The sequence below is a fragment of the Giraffa tippelskirchi genome, chromosome 10, assembly GCF_054371585.1.
Source record: "Giraffa tippelskirchi isolate mGirTip1 chromosome 10, T2T-mGirTip1v1.2.pri, whole genome shotgun sequence".
In the NCBI taxonomy this organism is placed as follows: domain Eukaryota; kingdom Metazoa; phylum Chordata; class Mammalia; order Artiodactyla; family Giraffidae; genus Giraffa; species Giraffa tippelskirchi.
Window position 1 is genome coordinate 140,393,800 of NC_137284.1, and position 25,754 is coordinate 140,419,553.

Genomic DNA, 25,754 nt, shown 5'->3' on the forward strand with positions numbered 1-25,754 from the left:
AATTTGCTTCATGGTTTATCATTGGCTTTCTAAAGTACATAAATTAGGGAGAACACACGTCCTGTGATCATCCATTATTCTGCTATGAAAGATCATAAGAATATGGCTATGGCACACAGAAGCAATGGGAACTGCTTCCTAAGTCCATCTCTGGCCTCTCTTTCCCTGCCCAACTGAGTGGACTCTACCAACTGGCAGAAGACTGAGAGGTGCTTGCATTTGGGGGATGGGGAGTGCAGAGTGGTTGTTTCAGTTTTGTGTCTGCATTTTGTTTTTTTAAACCAGACTCTCGGCATGACTACTACATGTTTATGAACTTGAAGCTGTTGGCCCCTTAAGTGTAACCTTCCTCTTTGCTGGCTTTGACTACTGGCCCAGAATATGGGGCAATGACCTTGAGGACACATTTACAGTGTAGAGGACAAAAGTTCAGGGCAACTAGAAAAAGTATTATTTAAGTAAAATCTTTTTTTTTCTGCAAGTGGAACACAAGGAGACTATGGACTCTTCCTACTACCACCTGGATGAAAGCTTATCAACTCGTGACCACACAGAGCTTGTCACATACATTAACCTACCAAGGCCTTCCCAGTGCCCTGGATGGCAGTCTTTCTATTCCTCTGGTGCCCCCGGTAGCTTGGTTCGTACACCCACCTGTTTGGCCTGATTGACACAGCGCATGTACTGGCTGGCCAGAGCTGAGCAGCTGAGGGTCTGCTGGGTGTTCTGGCGGTAACACTGGAGAATCTGGGCCTGCAGATCAGCACAGATCGGGTGATACTCATACCGCCTGGAAACAAAAACAGGCACCACTGAGACAAATGGGCTTCAACTAGAATGAAGATCAAGGCTAAAAAATATGTAAAGCATCAATATATGAATGTTGCAAATGAAAAAAAATTTAAGAGAAATAATTTTCTTTGCCCTTTTAAGAAAGATATTCCACAATATAAGTAACTACCATGAAATTCATTCTATTAACTGACACCCCCATGAGTCTCTCTGGACAGAGCAGCATTTCCACCCAACCCAAAACGTGACCACGTGAATGGGGCCAGTTACTCTGCAGCCCAACCAGCCAGGTCGGCAACCTGGGAGTGCTCTTCCGCTCCCACCTCCAGTGGGTCACAGAGCTGGAGATCCTGCAGTCCAGTCCTTTCTCCATACTCACTATTGTTACTGCTGCTACTGCTACTGCTAAGTCACCTCAGTCGTGTCCAACTCTGTGCGACCCCATAGACGGCAGCCCACCAGGCTCCGCTGTTGGGATTCTCGAGGCAAGAGTACTGGAGTGGGTTGCCATTTCCTTCTCCAATGCATGAAAGTGAAAAGTGAAAGTGAAGTTGCTCAGTCGTGTCCGACTCTTAGCGACCCCATGGACCACAGCCTACCAGGCTCCTCCATCCATGGGATTTTCCAGGCAAGAGTATTGGAGTGGGTTGCCATTTCCTTCTCCGACTATTGTTACATTAATTCTAAATCATTTATATCCTGGATTCAAGCCACGAATCTCTGGTCTCTTTGTCTCTTAGTTTTCACCCTCCACTCCTACCCTCCCAAAAAGTTCTTTCTCACAGCCAAGTCTAGACAGCATCTGCTCTTCAAATGAAATACATGGTCAACAGGCAGGTCCTTTGGGATCAGGTTCCTGCCTACTTTTTTGCCTCAATCCCCACCCTGGACAAGCTGCAGCCTGACCAGACCACATTCATGGTTTGGTTCTTCCACATCCCTTCACGTCTTTGCTCCATTGCTCTTGATTTTGGAAATGCTCTGTACCCAAGCCTCACCCTTTTCTATGTATCTGGAAAATACCTGGTTTAGTTGCCAAGTCGAGTCTGACTCTCACGATCCCATGGACTGTAGCCTGCCAGGCTCCTCTGTCCATGGGATTCTCTAGGCAAGAATACTGGAGTGGGTTGCCACTTCCTTCTCCAGGAAAACACCTACCCACCTTTTAACACTTGAGCTAAGTACTGAAGTGTAACCTCTATATGGCTTCACTAGCTCTCTCCATCCAGAGTAGAGTCTACCATTCCCTTTATGATGACCCTCTCGCCTGTATTAACTTCTTTCACTGTGTACTTAACAGTGACTATACTACAGTCAACTGTGATTTACTAGCATGCAAATCCCAGGTAAAGACTGCATCTTATTTTCTCAGTGATCTCAGCTATTGACATGGACCCCTCTTACGGAAGGCATGCAATAAATTGTTCAGAATACAAATGAGTGGACAGAAAACTTTTTTCATTTCCTGAGCTAAAATTTTACTAATTATACTTACAAACCTTAAGATTTTAGAGTGCTTTCAGTGAATATGCAGGACTAACATAAATGCTTCCAAAAAGCTGACAATATACACTTGAAAAATGGTAACAATAAAATATACCAAATGGATTATACAAACAAAACTGAAATACTCTTGTAATGATGGGATGGGATGGGGAGGGAGGTGGGTGGGGGGTCCAGGAAGGGGAACACATGTAAACCCATGGCTGATTCATGTCAATGTATGGCAAAAACTATTACAATATTGTAAAGTAATTAGCCCCCAACTAAAATAAATAAATTTATAAAAAAAAAAAAAAAAAGAAAAGTTCAAAAAAAAAATGGTAGAGGAACTTGGATTATAAGGAACAAATACACAGAAAAATATATATATTATCATCACTTTAATCTAGGGAGTCTTTTTTTAATCAGTTTTGTTTAATACAAAAGGTTCTAGCCTTTCTTACCAGTTCTTTTCTTGAAATTTAAATTTGTTATTTCCATCATAATCTTGAAAATAGCATTATTTTAAATTTGATGGGTTCTAAAATACCCCTAGAGAACACAGGAGAAATATTTCTCATCAATAAGGAAACCCGTGGGTGAATATTTGTCTCCTCATTACTTTTATCCAACACTAAGCTAATATATATATATATATATATATATACATTGTTAGAATAGAAAGCTGAAACGCGAACCATGTTACTGGCCCCTAAGGGAGTTTACTTCTTACTATCCTCTGAAAAAGAAGAGAGATAACATTGTACTTTGTCATTCATTACCTTACTGTTCTGCCAAATACCCAAGAACAGAATTTAAATCCAATCCCATCCTAGCTGTAAGAGTCTCAAGTTCAGATGTCTGTGAATGTCTCTGGACACGGATTTCCCTAATCCCCTACCATGAACATCAGTATCTAAAAGGAGTCAGCTGTGCTTCAAAGGGTAGACGCACAGACACGACTGACTGATTACAGCAAGACACACATCTGAACAAATAATAAAATAGGATTAAGCATCAGGTGAGCTGAGACAGGCACGTGTACGACTAATGCTTCTAACAGTTGAAGAGGAAGCAGGGTTACATTCTATCCCAGTGTTGAGGACCAACGCCCCTCCGATATACCTTGGATTTAAAGCAGGGGAAGGGAGATGGGAGAGAAGGCTAGAAGCATCCGACCAGATATGCCGCCCCTCCCCATTAACATGCAGTAAAAGACCAAAAAGAATGAGCTGCCACACACTGCTCATCACAGGAAGATACTCGAGTTTTTTTCCCTTCTACAAAGACTACTCACAATAGGATTCATTCACCAAATACTGTGGGCTCCTTAGAATGGGGTTATTTAAGGTCTAAGTAAGCATTTGTCTTGGGTTTAGCTATTAGTCCTGCAAGTTAAAGTCCATGAGTTATTTATGATTTGCAAGGTGTCAAAGCATACTTTTATCACCAGAAATCAATACTACTCACTTCCAGGGCCCTTGATTTCCTGTAAGGTAGTTAGGTCTGTGTGAGAGTGTGTGTGTGTGCACATGCAAATGTAGACATTTTCTGAAATCCTTGCTGTATACATGTCAGCCTGTATTGATGATTAGATGGCAGAATGGGGGAAAGAGAGGATGGGAATCAGCGTAATTGTCTTCCAGTTCCTGGACTAGACTCTGGTATATTTTGCTTGGATTAATCTGTAAGGGCAAAGCTCTGTCTCTGTATTGATCTGCAATGCTTGTTATGCTGCCCTAATGCACTGTTTTCACTCTGGGAAAATGCTAAATGAGATTACTGTCTAACATTAGAAGGCCATAAAACCCAAGCATGGCACCTTCCATTCAGGAAAAGGGTTTGAAAGTCATTTCCAATATGCATTATGGTAAACCCTCCGTAGAGTCATTGAGTCAGCAATTGATTTATATTGACTGCTTCCATTCCTGCTGATGGAAAAAGCCACTATTAGGTAAAAATAACACAAGGCAGAATTTCAAGATACCCAAGAAGGAAAATTAAATCTTAGCTGCAAGAGACATTTAAACAATTTAATTTCTTGGTATGAAAAGATTAACAAAAATAAATAGTGAACAACAAAAGACAAAGATGAAATATTTGGAGAACTCAAAACTATAAAGAAAGAAGTGAGAGAGAAAAGAGTTATCCAAAAACATACCAAAAAGGAATTGGTGGAATAAAGTCAATACATGGAAATATATATAACTCAAAAAAAAAAAATCCAATTGAGTGAATCTGAAATTACTGGGGACTTTTGATGGATCCCACCACTTGTACATTTGTCTCTCTATCCCTTTGTCCCTTCTGTACTCTTTAGTCTACTCCCAGTCTGTTCCCTGTCTCTTCCCTCTTTCTTACCAGCACGAGAAGCTGGGGCTAAGCCCTTCCCATCCCCACCCCACTTCACCCCATGGTGGCACTTCAGGCCAAGGACCTCACTCATACCCTCCAAGGGCAGAACTAGAGACCAAATATCTGGATGAAGAACAAAAGCCAAAGAAGCACTCTCGTAGGTATTCTATAGCCAGTAACATATCGATTTTTTTTTGCTAATGTTTAACACTAATATTCATTGAAAAGGTAGCTTAGAAAATACACCGAAGTATTTTTCTTATAACAATGACAGATCTATTGTAGAAACTTCGGGGGCGGGGGGGAATCCCAATTAAGGCTAAGTTCTTAAAACATCATGGTGATGGACAAAAATTATCACTACTGTTTCTGATCATTTCCTTCAAAGAGTTTCCTGTAACTTGAATTAACTGGTCAAAGAGAAATGAAGATACTTTGGTAAAAATGAAGTTGAGATAAACAAGCCATACTCAGAATTCTCTTCTTAAAGCTCTGGTATAATACATTTCTACTTGGTTATCTGTTTTAGAGCTATCTGTTGATTTGGCTGCTGCCTTTCCTACTTTCATGTCTTAGAAACTTCTTTGATGTGGGTCTGAGCTTTCTATTTCAAGGAAACTACTTATTCATCTTTTCAGTTCTAATATAAACTACAAGGATAATGAGGTAATTTCAGAGAAGGGGAAAAAATATGGAGATAGCCCTCCTCACGCCACTCAGAAGGCTCAAGAAGTCATTTAATAGTGAGCAGGTACAATTCCTGAAGGTCTCATGAACACAAAAAACCATTCTAAGTTCAGGGTGGATACGAGAATGGGTGCCAGGGTAGCAACAATGCATCCTTCGTGGGATCTAGTGGCCTCATAAAATGATTACCTATTACATTAAAAGTAGGTACATGATACACCCGGGGAGGGAAACGTTGGGTTCTAACTTCTGCAGCACAATGCAAAAGCTCTAACTGTAATTCTGTGCTAAAAATGTTTCACTAGATTGCTAAGTCCAGGGTCTTTCTGCTTTTCTTTCACAACACAAAACTAAAACTGCCAAGCATCTTGCCAATTATCTAGTAATTCACTAATTTCTCTTATCATGTGTCATAAAACTATCATAAATGTAATATAAAGTATTTATCTCAAATGTATTCATCATCTTCTATTAAGTTTTTTCATTTTTATTTTTAGTTTAAATTACAATAGTTTTCAGAATAAAATGTAAACAGCCTCCTTCTAACAATGCAAGATCTGAAAAACAACTCAATTTCAGGCTTTTCTGACATTCTTAATAACTGTTAACCATCTATATTAATGATGTTTCTATTTGAGCTGTAATCAAATTTCCACAATTACAGTTTGGAAGCAGCTAAACATCTCCAAAAGCCACTTGCTTTCTCTGCTTCAGTTTGTCTTCATATACGTTTTGCTATAAAATCTTAAACAGTAAAACAAAATAAAAAGACTTTTAAAAATATTTATTTCACAAAACGAACACTAGGTATGATGTTTGTCTATCACCTCATCAAAAAAAATTTTTCTCTGTCCCATCAAAAGACCTACAAGCTGTGGAATGAAGACATGTCCAGGACCAAATGTTAAATCTGAATCTCCAAAGGCTTCATCAGTGTGTAAATGAGACCAAGTCATCTTAACACACACCAAATGACTTTTATTTGAAATATCTCAATAAGGCTTTAAGGCCAGGAAAACATCACCAGCACCATGATCATCACCATCCTCATGATTATTTTGATTAAAGCGTGACAAATGTGACTATAAAATAATTTTAATTAGACAACTGAGAAAATGTTAATATTGAGCATATACAATGCACTGCCCTTGGATTTCTTTTACTTTAAATACATGCATCTATATAATACTTTGAACTCATGTGTGTGTGTGTGTGTGTGTTCAGTCGTGTCTGACTCTTTGTGACCGCATGGATTGTAGCTCACCAGTCTCCTCTGTCCATGGTATTTCCCAGGCAAGAATACTGGAGTGGGTTGCCATTTCCTTCTCCAAGGGGTCTTCTCAACCCAGAGATTAAACCTGTGTTTCTTACATCTCCAGAATTGGTGGGTGGATTCTTTACCAACTGCACCACCTGGGAAGCCCACTACACTCATACCAACACAAATTAAAATTACATTAAGTTATTTTACCTACGAGGCTTTGTGAGTTATTTCCATTTCCCCGATCATGCTACTTTAGAATGTTCACTGAAATTGGGCTAAGGATGGAAAATATGAGAGCTAGTTCCTTCATCTGTTTGTCTACTCAGTTACTCCAACAACAAACACTAAGCCACATTTATCAAGCATACATTACATGCCATTCACCATGGGTGGTGCTGAATGAGATGTGCTCCTTTCCTTCCACTGACTCCCAAACTGGGGGCGGGGAGGGGGAGGGGTTGGCGGCACAGGAGACAGAAGTGTACAGAGTCTTACAATGAGAACATTAAGCCGTAAACAAAGTGCTAACCAGAGCTCTGATTCTGAATGGAACAGGAACTGAACATACAGTGTTCCAAACAAGCGGACATCCATCGCCAGTGAACAGGAAGTGAGGACTGGCCTTAGGACTCTCTTGAAGTAACTTTCAAGCCAGCAGGAAGATCTGTCCATAGTACCTGGAATATAGAGACAGGCCCCGAGATGGAGAGAACAGACCTCCTCAGACCACAGGGATATGAATACACCCACAGTCTGGTGACTCCAAGCCTTCTGGATGCCTCTGCTTTCTCTGAGAGCAAAGTTTAGCGCTTACGCTCACGACATCTGCCGGCACAGACGTGGTGTGGAGAGCTGGGAGTAGCCACACACAGTAAGAGCTTATGAATTCTGGGTCAAGTAGGGGATCCCCTGGAAATAACCAGAGGCGAGGAGCCTGGTTTCAGACCTGTCAACAATAAGCAAATGTTGAAACAGGTTTCTGGTTGCTTCGTTTTGGTAGGAGGGCTGTGGTGGTAACTTTCAGAACTACTCAGCCTCCATCATATTCCCTACTTAGGGACTGCCTTCTGCAACCACTGCCTTCTGCAACCAGCAGCTTTTGGAGAAGGAAATGGCAACCCATTCCAGTGTTCTTGCCTGGAGAAACCCATGGACAGAGGAGCCTGGTGGGCTGCAGTCCATGGGGTTGCAAAGAGTTGGGCATGACTGAGTGACTAACACTTCTGCAACCACTCTATTGCTTTACTACTTCATATGGCCAGGAAGGAGAAAACTGGATAAACTGGTCCTAGATCAAGGCCCAGATTTGGAGGCAGGAGGGAGATAGGAGGAGCTGGAATAAGATGGGGAAGGTAGTAAGCTAAGATACTGGGAAGCTGAAGAACCTTCCAGAATCTGTGGGGACTCCTAGAGAAGAAAGGGAAGGCATTATGGGCCAGACCAGTCCAGATGGAGAGAGAGCAGAGAGACAGGCTGAGCAGCTAACCAACCTGTGAGGAAGGACAAGGGAAAGGGGAGGCTGCAAGTTCCAGGCTACGGGGCTGGAACAAACAGGCATTTGTTTACAAATTCTGGAAGGGTTTACCACACATCCTTCCTGCTCAAGTCCTCAGGCTTAGGAGAGGAAGAGCTAGATCAGCCAACGTGGCTGTCCTCCGTACAGCCAAGGGGAGGCCACCAGTCCTGGCAAATCTAGCAGGTTTTTCCTGACAAGAGGACACTTGAAAGGAAGACATGCCAAGATCAAGTTTAACAGAACACCAGACACAACCTCCCAGAGATAATCCTTCCATATTTGGAGCAATATTTATTTCATAGGACTTATATCATTTTCATCAATGCAATCTAACTATTTTATTAGCACAGAATCAGAGCATCTTCCAGTTGAGCAGTGTGGTACCAGCAGCCTGTGCAGAAATATGGTCAAGCACATACTTCCATGTTAAGCTCCTATTTTTAGGCACTTACAATTTTTCAAAAAGAGTTAACCCTCTGGGATGAATTGTCTATGCTCCTTTCTCAGTCGAGGAGTGACTAGGGGTGAGATGTTTGGTGAAATTCTATTTGAGTCACCCAAGCATAAAACTACATGCCAGTACCCTTACTTCTTCCCTGTGGTGATCAAATCTGAGAGTGTTTTTACTACAAATGTAGCTCAAGAACAGCTTAACTTAAAACATTTCAAAACCACCACATATCTCAATGACTGAGACACAGTCTAAAATACTGGGTTAAGATCAAGTTTTAAGTCTGTAATGAGAGAGCGTGTTATATTACAGTAGGTGATACTCTTCTTTTCACCAAAATTTTGAAAGCAAGATCCAAAGACAAGGTACACCCAGGGAGGAATGTGTCTGACTCTCTTTAACTGAAAGAACTGCAAATGTATTTACTACTGCAGAGACAAGTGAAGGAAAAAATTATCCATACTGATCTGCCCTAAGTGAAAGTCGCTCAGTCGTGTTTGACTCTCTGTGAGACCCCATGGACTATACTGTTCATGGAATTCTCCAGGCCGGAATACTGGAGTGGGTAGCCTTTCCCTTCTCCAGGGGATCATCCCAATCCAGGGATCGAACCCAGGCCTCCCGCACTGCAGGCAGATTCTTTACCAGCTGAGCCACAAGGGAAGCACAAGAATACTGGAGTGGGTAGCCTAGCCCTTCTCCAGGGGATCTTCCCCGACTCAGGAATCAAAGCAGGGTCTCTTGCATTGCAGGCGGATTCTTTACCAACTGAGCTATCAGGGAAGCCCCAGAAGTGTCAGAGTGCTAATAATGAGGAGTGGAAAGAGGGCTAGAGCTGGGCCTCCTGTCTGTTTCCTGTCCTGGTGACAATCTGTAGGGGAGGAGGCTGAGGGTCTACCCTTGCCAAGAGGGAAATCCCAAAGAGGGCGCCCTAGGCCATGCCAGCAAATCTCCAGGAAATGGCCAGGCAGAAAAACGCCACCTGGACATCACAGAGGGGAACACACAGTGAAGGGGCAGGTAAAGATGTGCAGAAACACAAGGAGGGAAAAATACTCATATGTGTAAAAGAAACATCCTCATAAAGCTCACGGGTAAGAGCAAGCGGTACAATGGGTCCAGGGACGGAGTGTACATCAGGAAGCACTGCAGCTATTCTGAGGAGGTAGCTGAGGGTAATCTACGGAGCCCATGGAGGAGAGGAGATGGGGTCTTGAAAGTCTTACCCTCAATGAAGGGTAAGACAGCAAGAGAACACGTAAGAAGGCTCCATGTGAGCCAAGCCCCAGGTCTTGGTCAAACTGGGCATGTCCAGGGGATCAGGTTGCAGGGAGGCTGGCAGAGGTGAGAGGTGCTGCTAAAAAGGGAGGCACTGGGATGTGGATGGTTTTCTGACAAGGCAGAAGATGCTTCGATTCTGTTCTGCGGAGGAAGACAAGCCACCAACCTTTCTAAATAAGAGAATAAAGTTACAAAGGTGCTCTCTTAGAAAACTGGCTGGATGTGAATAAATCAGATGGATGGAAGTGGGAACCATCCAGGCTGGGAGGCCAGTGGAGCTGTGTCCAGCTATAAAGACAGGCAGGAATAGAGGCACTGGGAAGCAAGGATGCGGTAACTGATAGATGTGGACATAAAGAAGGGCAATACACACATGGCTTCAGTTCAGTTCAGTTTAGTCGCTCAGTCATGTCTGACTCTTTGCAACTCCATGAACCGCAGCACGCCAGGCCCCCCTATCCATCACCAACTGCTGGAGTCTACTCAAACCCATGTCCATTGAGTCGGTGATGCCATCCAACCATCTCATCTTCTGTCATCCCTTTCTCCTCCTGCCCTCAATCTTTCCCAGCATCAGGGTCTTTTCAAATGAGTCAGCTCTTCGCATCAGGTGGCCAAAGGACTGGAATTTCAGCTTCAACATCAGTCCTTTCAATGAACACCCAGGACTGATCTCCTTTAGGATGGACTGGTTGGATCTCCTTGCAGTCCAAGGGACTCTCAAGAGCCTTCTCCAACACTACAGTTCAAAAGCATCAATTCTTCGGCGCTCAGCGTTCTTTGTAGTCCAACTCTCACATCCATACATGACCACTGGAAAAACCACAGCCTTGACTAGATGGACCTTTGTTGACAAAGTAATGTCTCTGCTTTTTAATATGCTGTCTAGGTTGGTCATAACTTTCCTTCCAAGGAGTTAGTGTCTTTTAATTTCATGGCTGCAGTCACCATCTGCAGTGATTTTGGAGCCCGAAAAAATAGTCAGCCACTGTTTCTACTGTTTCCCCATCTATTTGCCATGAAGTGATGGGACCAGAAGCCATGATCTTAGTTTTATGAATGTTGAGCTTTAAGCCAACTTTTTCACTCTCCTCTTTCACTTTCATCAAGAGGCTCTTTAGTTTGTCTTCACTTTCTGCCATAAGGGTGGTGTCATCTGCATATCTGAGGTTATTGATATTTCTCGCTGCAGTCTTAATTCTAGCTTGTGCTTCCTCCAGCCCAGCGTTTCACATGATGTACCCTGCATATAAGTTAGATAAGCAGGATGACAATATACAGCCTTGACATATTCCTTTTCCTATTTGGAACTAGTCTGTTGTTCCATGTCCAGTTCTAACTGTTGCTTCCTGACCTGCATACAGATATTTCAAGAGGAGGTCAGGTGGTCTGGTATTCCCATCTCTTTCAGAATTTTCCAGTTTATTGTGATCCACACAGTCAAAGGCTTTGGCATAGTCAATAAAGCAGAAATAGATGTTTTTCTGGAACTCTCTTGCTTTTTCAACGATCCAGATGTTGGCAATTTGATCTCTGGTTCCTCTGCCTTTTCTAAAACCAGCTTGAACATCTGGAAGTTCACGGTTCACGTATTGCTGAAGCCTGGCTTGGAGAATTTTGAGCATTACTTGACTAGCGTGTGAGATGAGTGCAATTGTGCAGTAGCATGGCTTAGGCCTGGGGATGAAAGTGCCCAAGTGATGTTGCTCCCAAGTAGAAACAACCCACCAAGATCTAGAGAATGGAGTTGGAGCTCAGCACTGGGAACAGGGCCACCATCATGGACTGGGCCTTCCCAGACAGAAAAGGCAGGGAGTGCGGAGAGAGATGGCAGGAGGGACACCTGAGCCCTGGGCAGCAGCCCTGTTTGGGAGGAGGTGACAGGGAAGGAAGATGGAGCAGTCAGAGAACTGGGAGTGGAGGGAAGAACCAGTATGACACAGCATCACAAGGCTGGGAAACCAGAGCTTCATGAAAAAGGAAAAAGGCAAAAAGAATACAGACTGATAAAATGCCATGGAATTCAATCCCCAGCAATTTAGAGAAATAATTTCACCGTAGGGCATAAGACAGAAGTCAGACAGCAGGAAATTGGTAAATAAGAAAATGGGCAGTAAAGAGATGAAGGCAGTGGGATTAGGTTAGTTCAATATCCTTTACGGAGTGCTTATTCTATACCAGGTTTTGTGTGTGTGTGTGTGTGTGTGTGTGTGTGTGTGTGTGAGACATACACTCCTCCTATAAGAGCTGCTTTTATGGGGCACATCTGGGAACAGTAAAAATATGAAAGGAGGGAGCACAGCTGGCTGGAGATGACTGGAAAAGGTCTGAGATGAAAGAATTCAGAAGTCTTAAAGAACAAGCAAGGCCCAGGCAGTGAGATAGGACAGAAAGGCACTCCAAATAGAAAAGAGGAAGAAGGAAAGGCTGTGGAAGAAGAGAAGAAAGTTCGGGGGCAGTGATGTCACTAATGAACTTTTTTTTAAAGATTCATATGAAAATTTACATACAGATCAGCAAGTCATAAACACTTTCAGCAAGGATATGCTCTGTAAGCAATAAAGGAATTTCCAGAAAGTATAGTAATTAGCAGAAGTGAACTATTCAAAAGTTGGTTAGAAGGGCAGGTTGTGTGAAAAGGGGAGTGTTTTGACTCAACAGTCTTTATTTATTTAAATATTTATTTATTTATTTGACTGCACCAGGTCTTAGTTGCAGGATGTAGGATTTAGTTTCCTGACCAGGGATCAAACCTAGGCCCTCTGCATCAAGAGCACAGAGTCTAGCTACTGGACCACCAGGGAAGTCCCCGATGTGACAGTCTTTAAAGAGAAAGACAAGAAGGCAGACAGGAGGGTAGACGTGGGTATGATTAAGGAGAAACACAGACCTCTTGGTTAAAGCTGAAGTCCACAGTGAGGAACGTTAAAAGTGGGCTTGGTGAGATGGACGAGTGGAAGGGAAATCTTTCGGTAGGAAATCTCAAAAGCTAGATGAATCATCTGACAGCAATGGTAATGAGTAAGGGAAGAAATCCACTGGAAGAAAGGGAAGAATCCATGAGAAGAAGGATTCTCCTTCTAAAGGCATCAGCAAGTGCTGGTGACGGAAGAGCTGAGATGGGAGTGCAAACCTGGAAATGCCTTCAGACACGTCAGCCTTTGGCACAAGCCCTTTTGATTCACTCTCAGAAACCTTGTGAGAAATGAGACAGAGAAACTGCCTAATTATTTTAAGTCAAAGGGCGAGCCATTGGGTATAACATGTACCACTGAATGTTTGACAAGCCTATAGATTTCTCTGTCTGTGAGGCTCTTGTCTGTCAGAGAACCTGGTCTCTTCTCCTTCTCATTGCTCTCTCGCAACCTCCTTCTCTCGTGTAAAGAGGAGCCACTTCCAGAACTCAGGTCTTTGTCCCTGCCGTTCCTCTCCTGTGGAAGTTATTCTTCCCTCTGTGGGTTCTCTCCTTTTGCTTTGTGCGTGATGAAATGGGTTTTCTAGTTGCTCTCCGTCAGTTAGAAACTCCGTGATCTCAGGTTTCTTGAGGTTTCAGTTCTTTGTACGCAGATAGCAAGCCTACCCTTCTGACGCTAGGGACAAGATCTGATGGTCCTCATATCCTTTCTATCTTGAAGACCTCTAGACTAGGCAACAACTGGATATGGCCAATTTCTTTGATTTCCATTTTCTCATCTAGACAAGATCTTCCTTCCACTTTCCACCAACTGCAGTATTGTTAGCTCAGCATCATGCATTCAATTTTGGCTCTTTTGTTCTGGTTGAATACTTCCTACTGAAGAAGTCATTGAGACTGCTAGTTCCTTCTCGGAAAAGTCTTTCACTTTCAACCCTTCCTCGGTTCCTCCTACATAACCCTAGGTTAAGCTACAGTTCATGCCTAGACTACTGTTATTATCAGCCTCCAAATAGTCTGCCCTCAGCCGCCCACTTTTCGAGCTCATCAACATGAGTTCTACTAAATGCATAACCTGCAAATGCCCACCTTTCTTAAGGGGCAACTGGGACTCTTCCTTCTCCCTCCCCTCTTGTAACTAATTTTATTTTTAAATGTCTCATATCCCTTGCCTTCTCACCAGCTACTACTCATGTTATTAGGAGAAAGGGAATCCGCTGACACTTCTACTAAACCACTATATACCTATTCTGGCCTCAAAGTGAAGGACAGATGGTGACATATGCAAGGTTGTTTTCAAACACAATCTAATATGAATCAGTATAATAGCCAAAGAGCACAACTCCACATATCCCTAACGTCTACTTCCCAAGCCATGTTATAAAATTATAAAATCATTCTCTGAATTGATTTTATTTTTCACCCATGGGTGAGGGCACTATCTATAACAGTGATAATTTTCCAGAGGAACTAAATCCAATTTCAAAGGGTTTGAATATTGAGGCTTTTTTTTTTTTTTAAGTGCTCAAACAACATGATTTTGTACCTAGTGCCTTACATCTTTAAAACTTGGAAAGTACTATAAATATTAATCTCTTAAGTCTCTGAAAGGCCCTGGAATGGAGGCGAGGGGGAACTCTTTGCATTTGGGAAATAGGTATGTTCAAGGTAACTGGTAGAGAAAAGAGCTTAGAAGGTGGGTTACTAACTCAGACTATCATTAAGAACAACTAATCTATAGTAACACTACTGACCAATTTTTGGAAGACAAGTATATTATGAATTCAAAGAGCTAATATTTCCCCCTATGAGGGATACACCACTGAAGAATTATGTAACAGATAAAAGTGACGAGTTTACATGGGATATATAATCACAGTGAACTACACGTGCATCTACGGAACACCCACACAATTACTCTTTAGTTTAAAAGTTCAAACATTTCTTTTTTTGGTTCTGATTAAAGTGCTCGGTATCGATGCCATAACACATCATCCAATCTCAACTCCTTGTGCTACATAAACAGATTTCGGCATTTTTCTGAGGCCAGGCAAGATTTAGCAAATTGGCTTAACATTCTCAGCTGCTGCTGCGGAGACTGAAATTAACAAGACTAACCATGAAAGCAGAGAAAACAACAACCTTCTGCACACAAATTCTTCAAATGATTATGATGTGCCTCACACACGAGCATTTCAGAGGCGGAATTTCAATGGTTCTTATGTAAAGGGAAAATGATGTGTTGCTGCAGGACCAAACAATGCGTTTCTCAACTCGTGTCCTGGACTAGATTCCCCATGCTGAGCCCCATTAGTTTTACATCTTCCCAAGGGTTCCAATTCAGCAGTATTAATCTAAGCCTTCGCATGCGGCTCCAGTCTCCCAAAGTCTGCCATATGACTGTCCTATAATGCAGCTCCCCAGTGAGTGTTTCTGGAGGGAAATCATATAACCAGAGTAAAGTCACAGGTAGCCACTAATTGCTGCCTCCCGTGTTTCTGCAGTTCTGTGGTAAACTCACTCTTGCCCCCTTCCAATGACTATTTCATTCCATTTCCATTCCCCCTTCACTCCTGACCATATTTCTAGTTTTGAGAAAAACAGAAACCAAGAGATAGCTCCCTCACTGTCCCACCATAAAATCTGTATCTGCACCTTTTCTACCGTTACTTTGGAGAAAGGGTGCCTCTCTGATAGCCCTTTCTTTCCCTACTATATCATTTTCACGAGCTTGCCCACCTTCTCTGCTGCTGCTGCTGCTAAGTCGCTTCAGTCGTGTCCGACTCTGTGCGACCCCATAGACGGCAGCCCACCAGGCTCCGCTGTCCCTAGGATTCTCCAGGCAAGAATACTGGAGTGGGTTGCCATTTCCTTCTCCAGTGCATGAAAGGGAAAAGTGAAAGTGAAGTCGCTCAGTCATGTCCGACTCTTAGCGACCCCATGGACTGTAGCCTACCAGGCTCTTCCGTCCATGGGATTTTCCAGGCAAGACTACTGGAGTGGGGTGCCATTGCCTTCTCCGCCCACCTTCTCTAGAAGAGCCTTAATCCAAGAACTCCCTGCAGTGACGGAAACAGCCACGTCTATGCAGCCCAACATACTGGTCAAGGTCACGTACTGCTACTGAGCACCTGAAAGGTGACTAATGCATCAAAGGTAAAACTTTATATCTTACTTAATTTAAATCTAAACAGTCACCCATGTCTAGTGGCTTTCATACTGCTGAAAGCCCAAATCTAGCAAACACTATTCTTATGACAGCCACTTCCACTTCTTACCTTCCATCCACTTGCTTCTATCCATATCCAAGTGACCAAAACCAACCATTCTTAGTAGACATTTTGTAGGACCAACAGGCAGGGACCTACTTGAATAAATTTTTCTTCCCCTTGTGAAAGGGGCTTTTGGCTTCTGTAAACACTACACTTCCTTCCTTGTTTCTCCTCCAGCTCTTCTTCCAACTGATCTCCAGATGTGGGAGTTTCTCTGCTCTTCTCTCTCTATACTCTCTCCACCATGATCTCAACCACTCCCATGGCCTTAATGCCACTGATGTGCTAACAGCTATCAAATACTGTATCTCTAGTCCTGCCTTCCTACAGGTGACTGCCTCCTGCTATTCACACTGAACATTTTATATGTGCCACATGTTTAAAGTCAAACAATTCCTTCTTCTACCCCAATATGCTCTTTCTTCTCCATCGCAGTAGATAGACCTTCTCAAATCAGGGAATCACTTTGATACCTACCCTTCTCTCATTCCCAATATCCAATCTGTCACTAAGACTTATCGATTAAACTTCTAGAATAGATCTGAAATCGACCTCTTTCTCTCCATCATCATTATTCTAGATCAAGTCACCAACACCACCAGGAATATTTTAAAAATCTTCTAAGTAGCTTTCTGCTGGTTTCTATTCTAACTCCTCCAGCCTCATTTCTACTGCAATTCATTACAAACACAACAACTGGAGTGCCCCTTTTTAAATGAATCTTATAACTTACAGGTTATAATGCTAATCTTTCAAACACTTCCTACTGCTCTTGGGATAAAATTCACAATACTAATTATTGGTCAAGTAGGACATGGTTCCCCCCAACCCCAATCTCATCTCTCTCCACTCTTTCCTGCAGGCTTCCTTTCAGAACCCCAAAGGAGCTAAGCTCCTTCCTTGGGGGCTTAACACATGCTGATCTTGCTGCTTAAATGACCTTCCTTAAAGCTCCCCCAACACCTACTATCTTAGCCTGAAAAGAGGTCATCTCTGACTGTTCACGGTGGATTCCCACGTCATATGCTCTCATAGCATTCAACAGCACTTAGCACAGCTGTAACTGTCACATTATTTGGGAGACTAGTCATTTCTCCCATTAGTCTGTAAGCACCAAGAAGGCAGGGATCCTGTCTGTTTAGTCTCCATGGTATTTCCAGAACCTGGCACAGCATTTGCCAAACACCATTGGCTGCCCAGGCCCATCACTACAGGACTATCAGGACACCCTTTCCACTTCTCCTCACCACTGTGTTAGCCTGGGTGAATGTGTAGGCATAAGGGGGACGTGTGAGGAACTACATCCAAACTAGTACACTGGGGAGGCAAGTGTTCCTAACATCCCAAATGGAATCAAGATAAGCTTTTTTCTAATAAAGCAGTATGATCAAAGTTAGCTTCCACAATACAGTCACTGCTGAAACGTGCACCATTTACTGTGATGGCTAACACAGAATCAGGTACCTAAAACAACTACATCCAAACTTTCTCTTGCTCTGGAAGCTGGTGCAACTTGCTTAATCTCTCTAAGGGGCAACTTCTTCATGGGCTCTTACCCTTTAAGACTGTTGTAAACATTAGTAAGATAACGCATGTGCTCTCAATATAATGCCTGCCACGTAGTAAGCATTTTAACAAAATAACAGTGGCTGCTATTATTAATATTGTTATTATTATCTCAACTGATAAACTTTGGGAGGTTGTTCTGCGAACCTCTTAGCTATTACCTTATTTCTAAAGGAAAATGGGTTTCCACTTTCAAACTTAAAAACCAAGTTTTAGAACACAATTCATGTGAGAGTTGGTGACCGTTCATGTAACTGGAAGGTGCCCACAAACAGTTCAGATGGTGGCAAACAAGGTTCCTGCCTGTGTTTTGGATAAAGGGATTAAAAAGTCGCACTCATGTTAGAATCAAACCTCCAGCATGGGGAGTATAATTAACACAAACCTATACATCTTTTCTTCTCTCAACTATGTTCTCACGGGGAGCAACAGCCTTCCCTATGAATAAATGGAATTGTGTTTGGAGTAATTACACTTGGCACAGATTCGCCCACTGCTGGTGGCAGGGCTGCTGCCTGTAACTAGGTACTGAGGGGAAACTCAATGGAATCGAAACAAACTGCTTTAATTTCCTTTAGTGACAGCAAAGTCCTGTCTAAAACAAGCTGGACATTTCAAGAATAATCAACACCATACAGTTAAAGTTCAATTGCCATTAAACCAGTATTCAAACAGGCCAGAAACTGGTTTTCAGCCGCTTTCCGCGAGTTTCTATATCCTTCAAGTCATAAATGTCATTTTGTAAAGTCAGGCTGGCAGTCCTGAGCAGGAGGCCCAGAAGTGCCAGCGTTAATTAAAAATGTCGGCTAACTTTTCAGCTCCTTCACACTGTGAGATGTTCCCCCTAGCTCCACCCTCAAAAACGTTAACCACCAAAGGGCATTCAGGAGCGGGGAGAAATGTGAGAGGACCAAGGATGATTTCATTTTCAGATGGTGTGAAATAGACTGGCAAGGACAGCATTGACTGTGATGGCCTTGCCGCCCAGGCCACAGTGGGGACTGAGGGAAAGCTTGGCATCGAAGGATTTTCTTTTCTGTAATACTGACGAGAAATTAAAGATGGTCTCCTTAGTGCCTGATGAGTAGCCATTGTGAAGGATATGACAACCTGGGACCTTGCACATAATAAAACCACAACAGATATGCATAGATTGATTACTGCCCAGAAGTTAACTGCACGTGACTAAGATGATGTAAAAGCTTGTAAACTTTTGAGTTTCACTATATGTTTCATCTCATATCGTGGTAAGAAGTCTATATTAGCTGTGGCTATACAGCATATCACGAAGTAGACATTTTAGATGTATCTGCCTAATTTGACCAATGTAAACTGCCCCCAAACTGGCTGGTTCTGCCCAGCAACTTGTTTCAGAGAAGAGTCTTGAGAGAGGAAGATCTTGATGTGCTGCTCAGGACTGTTAATTTCAGTTTAAGGTCTGAATAATATTCTTGCCTGGAAGATCCCACAGACAGAGGAGCCTGGCAGGCTACAGTCCACGGGGTCACAAAAGTCAGATAAACTGAGTGGCTAGGCACACACGCACGCGATTGGTTTGGTTATCCAAACTGCATGAACTGATGACATAATGTTTATCACAACCACACATAATAAAATAATGTACTAAACGCTTTCATTAAAACTTTTCAAAATAATGGTAAATCAATTATAATATTAATTTCTACCAAATACAACTAATTTTTATCAGTTTTCAGTCTCCAATATTAGCTTTAAGCACCAGTATTTAGACTGAAGGAAGAGTCGTTTAACAGATGGAGTTTTACTACTTTGGGTATTTAGGAAAGAGGTCACTTGAGTGCAGTCTTATTTCCCTGCTTGTAAACTAAGGCTTCTGCCCATGAGACACTATTTCAGAAATGCACTGAAGGTTAACATCTCTGCATGTATTACAAATGCTAACCAAAGTGCAATGTTAATATATTCTCTTACTCATTACAAAGAAAACAGCAGATACAACTGCACGTTAAAGACATTTTGCCAATGGTATTTTCAATCCTAAGTTAGTTTTTAAGTCCCAGCAAATGCCAGTCATGGCCCCACTGGTGCTCTGGTGGCCTGAAGTCAGGTAAAAGAAATTGGCCTTCCTACTAGGAGCTACGTCAGGATAAGAGGTAACAAAACATAAAAGTCCTCTTTTGTGGTTATTTCATTTCCCCAAACCTGCTGGTAGGTAAAAGGTGAAAAGAGAAAGATATTAAAGTGGCACTACACAGCCTTTCTTCCTTCTTCCTTTCTCTATCCTTCCTATTTCGGGGGAGGCGCAATCAATTGAAGGAGGTAAACAGAGATTTTTATATAGGCTTCTAAAGCAGGGGTAGCAAATCAAAGGAAAAATAGCAACTCTCTCAATGAGCATGCCAACAACAGACATCACCAATCAATCAGGGCACTCCAGATCCCTTAGCCTTCCTTTGTCTCGTGGAGTTCCAGGCTTAGCCTTGGGTTTGACTCTCTCAGTTCTGCATATCCCTGTGGTCCTGCAGCTAAGGCTGAGTACTGTGTGATGTTGATTCTCACTGGAAGCCTGGCTTTCTTCCAACCAGCACTTTGCTGTACAAAATCCAAGGCTTCTGAAAGTGAGGAAGAGACCAGACAATACACCTTTCTGACTCATCTCACATCCCTCCAAAAGGCAAGCAAAGCCAGGAAAAATTATTTGGGCTTAACAGTCTATTTCTTTACTTCCTGGAGAAAAAGAGTGAGGAGCACAAGAGTAGGCCCCTATTCATGTTTAAGCCTTGATCTTAACTATGTCTGCTTTTAAAGCTGGCATGAGGTTCGGGTTCAGCATTCAACTTTTTAAAAAAGTATGTGTGTAAAAGAAAGTTTCATGACAGTCACTGGAGCCTGCACGAGCATTTTAAGGAGTACCTTCCCTATATATTGAAAGTGAAACTGGTAACGAATCTAGAACTGGCTCAGATGGAAAGAATCTGCCTGCCATACAGGAGACCTGGGTTCAGTCCCTGAGTTGGGAAGACCCCCTGGAGAAGGGAAAGACTACCCACTCCAGTATTCTTGCCTGGAGAGGTTGCAAAGAGTCGGACATGACTGAGCGACTAACATTCCCTATATATTAGCATAGTCATTCATTTGGCTTTGAGTTTAATTGCTCTCTCTTTCCAGGAAGCCCTTAATGACACCATCTCACATCCAGCCTTCCTAATTTGGCTCCCCTCCTCAGAGAGGGGAATTCCTGGGCACTGTCTCCTGCCTACCACCTGCAGTGGGGGCCAAGTGTGACTCTCCCCAGCTGCTGCTGTGCGTCCTGCTTTATGGCAGGGGCCTGGCTGATCACTTCGAGCCATTCCAGGCACAGAGCATTCCAGGCAGCAGAAGCTATTAGATGCAACCTGCTTGGGCCACGGCCACCTTCTGCTTCCAAGGATCATTCATGTCTGCCTCTGTCTGGACGCTTTCATTCTACCACTTGAGAGAAGACCACCTCCCACACTTGCACAGAGGATCTCCCTGGATAAAGAAGTTAATAGAAGATCAGAGGATGGCTCTACCTTGCCACAATTTAATTCGATAAATGGCACACACAAGTCTCAAAATAATCTGGAGTATTGATATGGAGGTAGGTTCAGCTATGATTAGAAATGTGGGGGGGACTTCCCTGGTGGTCTAGTGCTTAAGAACCCACCTGCCAATGTAGGGGACACAAGTTCGATCCCTGGCCTAGGAGGACCCCACATGCCATGGGCAACTAAGCCCACGCTCTGCAACAAGAGAAGCCACCACGATGAAGAACCCCGGCATAGCAACTAGAGAGTAGTCCCCGGCCCCCACAGCTACAGAAAGCCCGGGCATAGTAATAAATACCCAGCACAGCCAAAAATAAATACATAAAATTCAGAAATGTGGCTGCCTGAAAAGTAGGGACACAGATCAGAAGAGCTACCCAGGCCGCCCCCAGCTATTCTTGTGAGGAAAGAAAGGTGGCCATTTCTCCTGTGTACGTGTTTGTCCCCAGCTCCCCACAGCTGCTGGCTCTCAAGAAAGTGCTGGTTGCAGGCAGTGGCCACACAAAGGGCAGCACTCCTCTGCTTTACAGAGAGTTGAAAAGACCTACGTCATTTCTCTGGGGTCCCAAGCTTTTTCTTTCTTTCCTTTTTTTTGGGGGGGAGGCATTACCCATAATGTGGTTGTCCATGGGATAAACAGAGACGCCTTCCCCTACAATTATATTTGCTTAAAGGAAAACACAGCTGCTTTTCTTGCATATTAAGACACAACTAGAACTACAGAGACCAAACAAAGATTTCAAAGGGAAGGAAAGTTTTTACAGCATAAAAGACACTCCACCAAACCAACGTGCATTGAAACTAAAAAGCTGAGGCAAAGCAATGACTATTCTCCTTGGGGACAAAAGTCCCATTGAGCAGGAAGCTAGAGGTGCCATTTTCCAGAAGAACCACCTGCTACTCCTTGGAGCTGTGGCAGATATTCAAGAACCAGATTTTCAGAGTCCTTGCATCTCCGGGGTTTGTGTGGGAGAGTGTGCGCACGTGTGCCCTCAGGCAAAACCAATAGGTAATTACTTGCTGCTCTCGTGGCGGGATGAGGGGACCGTCAAGTCGACTACTTAACGATCCCTTCTTAGACGAGCAGCATCACACTGCTAGCTACTGTCCAGAGGAAACCTCTGGAGAAACACGCTAACCCTAGTGAGAGCAAGTGAGAGACCCACTCCTTTGGGAAGGGGAAGGTACTGTACTGCTAAGAGGATCCACCCATCCGAAGTACGGAATTGGCAAGAGAGGATGATGAATCTATTAGTAATTATTTGCTATACTTACAACTGCATCTAATCATACTGCTGCTAGCAGTGCTGTTTTATGTGATGTCTTCTTCATGTGGCAACCTTCTCATAAATCAAAGCAAAAGCCAATACCAGACAGTTTCGTGTACAGCCTGCCTGACAATAAAAGTTAACACTGATCCTTCGCTGTTATCCATCTTTATAAATGTGTCCATGATGTGGCAAGACCGCTACACGTTACAGTGGGGCTGCCGCTAATACATGCAAGGTAGTGACCCACTAGGTTAATGGGACTTGACAATCAGTACAGTCTTAACTGAGCCAGGAAAAGAAACGGCTTCTCTTATCCTTGCCTTTAAGTATAGAGTTTTCTCCTCTCTGCCTTGGTTCCATCCGTCCTTGCTCAGAGAGTGCCTACAGTCAAGTTGAATACAGGCAACTGTATTCAACTGTACATAGCACACGATGGAGACCTCATGGTGGGAGGCAGGTAAGTTAGCTTTCCTAAGAAGGTAACTTGTTATATGAAGTGTTTAATTGGCTTTTGTGGTAGAGAGCTACCTGACTTGAAGATTTTATGCTTTCAAATTCAAGTAGAAAATATTAATGAGACGTATTTTGGTTTTGAAAAATATATAAATCTGTCTACATTAACAGAAGGGAGAAATAGTCCTTGGAAACAGCAAAGGTCAAACGTTTTCACTATCAGTAATCCTTCCCTAACCAAAATTTGTCTTATACAGAAATCTAAACTGAAGGAAGGACAAACCTTAATCTAATAAACAATATTTCATTATATTTTTAATTTTGCTCTTAAGTACCCTATTGATACAGCAAAGAGGAGCACTTGCCTTCCCTAGGGCAGGTTCTGGAGATAAATTCTGGCAATCAGCTAATGCCCAACAAAACTCAGTCCTGTATGCACAGCCTATAAATAAAAACCAGCAATAGCTGGATAAATCAAACCATTAGCTAGACACAGAGATATCACATAGCCACAGTCCCCTAATTTGCTGACTGAATTTATTTCAGCCTGTATTAACTGTGTACAGAATATGTGCGAGGTGCTGGTGGAGATCTACAAACAAAATAACAAATACAATCCCTACCCTCAAGAAGATTTCATTTCAACTAGGAATGAGATTCACACACTGTAACCCGATACACAACCTTGGTAACAGACCCTTCAAATTCCCGAAAGTCTGTAATTCTCACTTAGCCTTTTAGATACCAGTTTCCCCTACCATAAATTCAAATGCCCTTCTAGAGTGAAAACATCCCCAAGGTAGAAGTTGAAAAGCAGGAAAAAGTTTTATAAGAGTTTTAATTCCATTTAGTAATAACAATAGTGATATTAATTGGACATGTGTTTAAGAGTACTACCACTACAAAGATGGCCAAGAGGCAGCTCATGCATCCAGAGGCTCTCACTTCAGAAGAGAGATAGGTACACAGGCAAGTACGATCCACAGTGGGCTGAAATAAGGGCTCAAGTTACCTGTACACAGAGGGAGCAAATGTGACTTGCATTTGGGAGCTGGGAGTGGGAAGAAGGGATGTGTCAAGGAATATTTCAGAGACACCGACATGCGAGACTGGCCTTGACCAGAGGAGGAAAAGGTGAAGGTGTGCTATGTTACAAAGCTGTAGACGCACAGGGAAAGGCACTCTCTCTTGCTTTACAGAGTCGACTTCGGGGCCCATGAAAGAGGGGGAAAAAGAAGAGGCTGAGGAGGTGTCAAAGGTTATTTTCACAGTATGCTTCAATATTGTAAGTTTGGGATGTTAGTCCCAACTTCTAAATAATGATTTATTAGATACTGTCAATTATTTAGCTTTGAAGCAGAAACTTATTTCGTTTTTTAATCATATGGATCAGACTGATGGATGAGTATCTTGAGATTGCAAGGCAAGCTGTTAAAGAAACAAAACAAAACTATTATCAGTAGTCACTACTTATCACTACAAATCAGGATTATCACAACACTGCACAACCAAATAAATGAATGTGGGTGTTGAGACTGCTAGAGACCTGCAGTTCACCATCCTGAGCTCCTAATGTTTAAGTGCTGGATTCATGAAAATAAAGTGTCATTGTTTTCTTGATAATAAGCAAAGGTTGCAGGTAAGCTTATTAACTACAGTGATATTAATAACATAGCTTACTGTCAGCGTTCGGATCCCACACAAGATTTCATTTGAAAATAGGAGTCTACTCACTGCTTGGAAAAAAAAAAAATTATTTTGCAAACTACTAGAGGGACTGGGAGATAGGGAGGAAGTTGTTCTTTTCAAGGCTTATGTTTTCCCCTTTTCATTCTCTCCAGGGATCAACAGTTTTTCAAAGAAATAAGATTATATTTGTGATTACGTTAGTTTTTAAAATCTAGAATATAGTTTAAACACACACAGGCAAGTGCACTCTTTTTTTTTTTTTTTTTTTTTGGTTTCTTTCCAACCCCAAGCCACCAAACCTCCAGCCTTTCATTCTTCACTGCTAACATACAGGGGTTAAATAGGGTTTTGAGGAGTAACCTAGACACTTATCCATAAGTGTCATTTTTATTTCTGGGAAAAATTAGGGTCCAAATGCCAAGTACTGACTTCAGAACCAACTTTATGGAAAATTTTGTTAATTTATCATAGACTGTCAACCTGTAATTGCCTACAGTCTCAAGCAGACATAAATATTCTAAAGGTGTGACAAGTGATTAGAGGAGGATGGCACCATATACTAACAATAGCTGCGTTTCTCCCAACAGAGTCTCCTGTGTGCATTTCTAACTAAATTGTGTACTTCCTAGCCTGTTAAAATATAATTATTATTTTGAGCAGCGCTGCTAACCGTTGGTTAATGATTCAACAGGAAACAGTCGTCTTCAAACACATCTTTTCACAGGCACAGTACATTCTCAATTGCAGTTTTACAGATGCGGGGATCATCCCTTAGGGAAACATATATATTGGATTATATGATGGGTGTCAATTTAAAAACACACATAGAGAGGGCGGGGATAAGATGGCGGAGGAATAGGACGGGGAGACCACTCTCTCCTCCACAAATGTATCGAAAGAACATCTAAACGCTGACCAAACTTCACAAAACTACTTCTGAAGGCTGGCTGAGGACTTCAGGCTTCCACAAAAACTGCGCATTATCTTCAAAAGAGGTAGGAGAAATTATAAAAGATAAAAAGAGAGACAAAAGAGTTAGGGACGGAGACCCGTCCCGGGGAGGGAGTCGTAAAAGAGGAGGAATTTCCAAGCACCAGGAAACCCTCTCACCGGCGGGTGTGGGGGAGGATTTTTTATCTCGGAGGGCAACGTAACTGGGAGGAAAAAATAAATAAAACCCACAGATTACGTGCCTAAAGCAACTCCCAGCAAA

General features: G+C 42.6%; 1 protein-coding gene and 1 long non-coding RNA gene across 5 annotated transcripts in view; one reads left to right on the plus strand and one right to left on the minus strand.

Moving 5' to 3' along the window:
• The window catches only part of CHCHD3 (coiled-coil-helix-coiled-coil-helix domain containing 3), a 289,394-nt gene that overhangs the window by 14,004 nt on the left and 249,636 nt on the right, over positions 1 to 25,754 (minus strand). For all 4 annotated transcript variants that reach the window (XM_081532916.1, XM_081532914.1, XM_081532915.1 and 1 more), the window contains one exon: positions 655 to 790. In XM_081532916.1, the coding sequence (XP_081389042.1) occupies positions 655 to 790 (136 nt within the window). The remainder of the gene's footprint in view (positions 1 to 654; positions 791 to 25,754) is intronic.
• Positions 7,166 to 22,545, plus strand: LOC145523148 (uncharacterized). Its single transcript, XR_014066385.1, has 3 exons — positions 7,166 to 7,451; positions 20,728 to 21,181; positions 21,803 to 22,545. It is a non-coding gene; the product is annotated as an uncharacterized LOC145523148 (long non-coding RNA).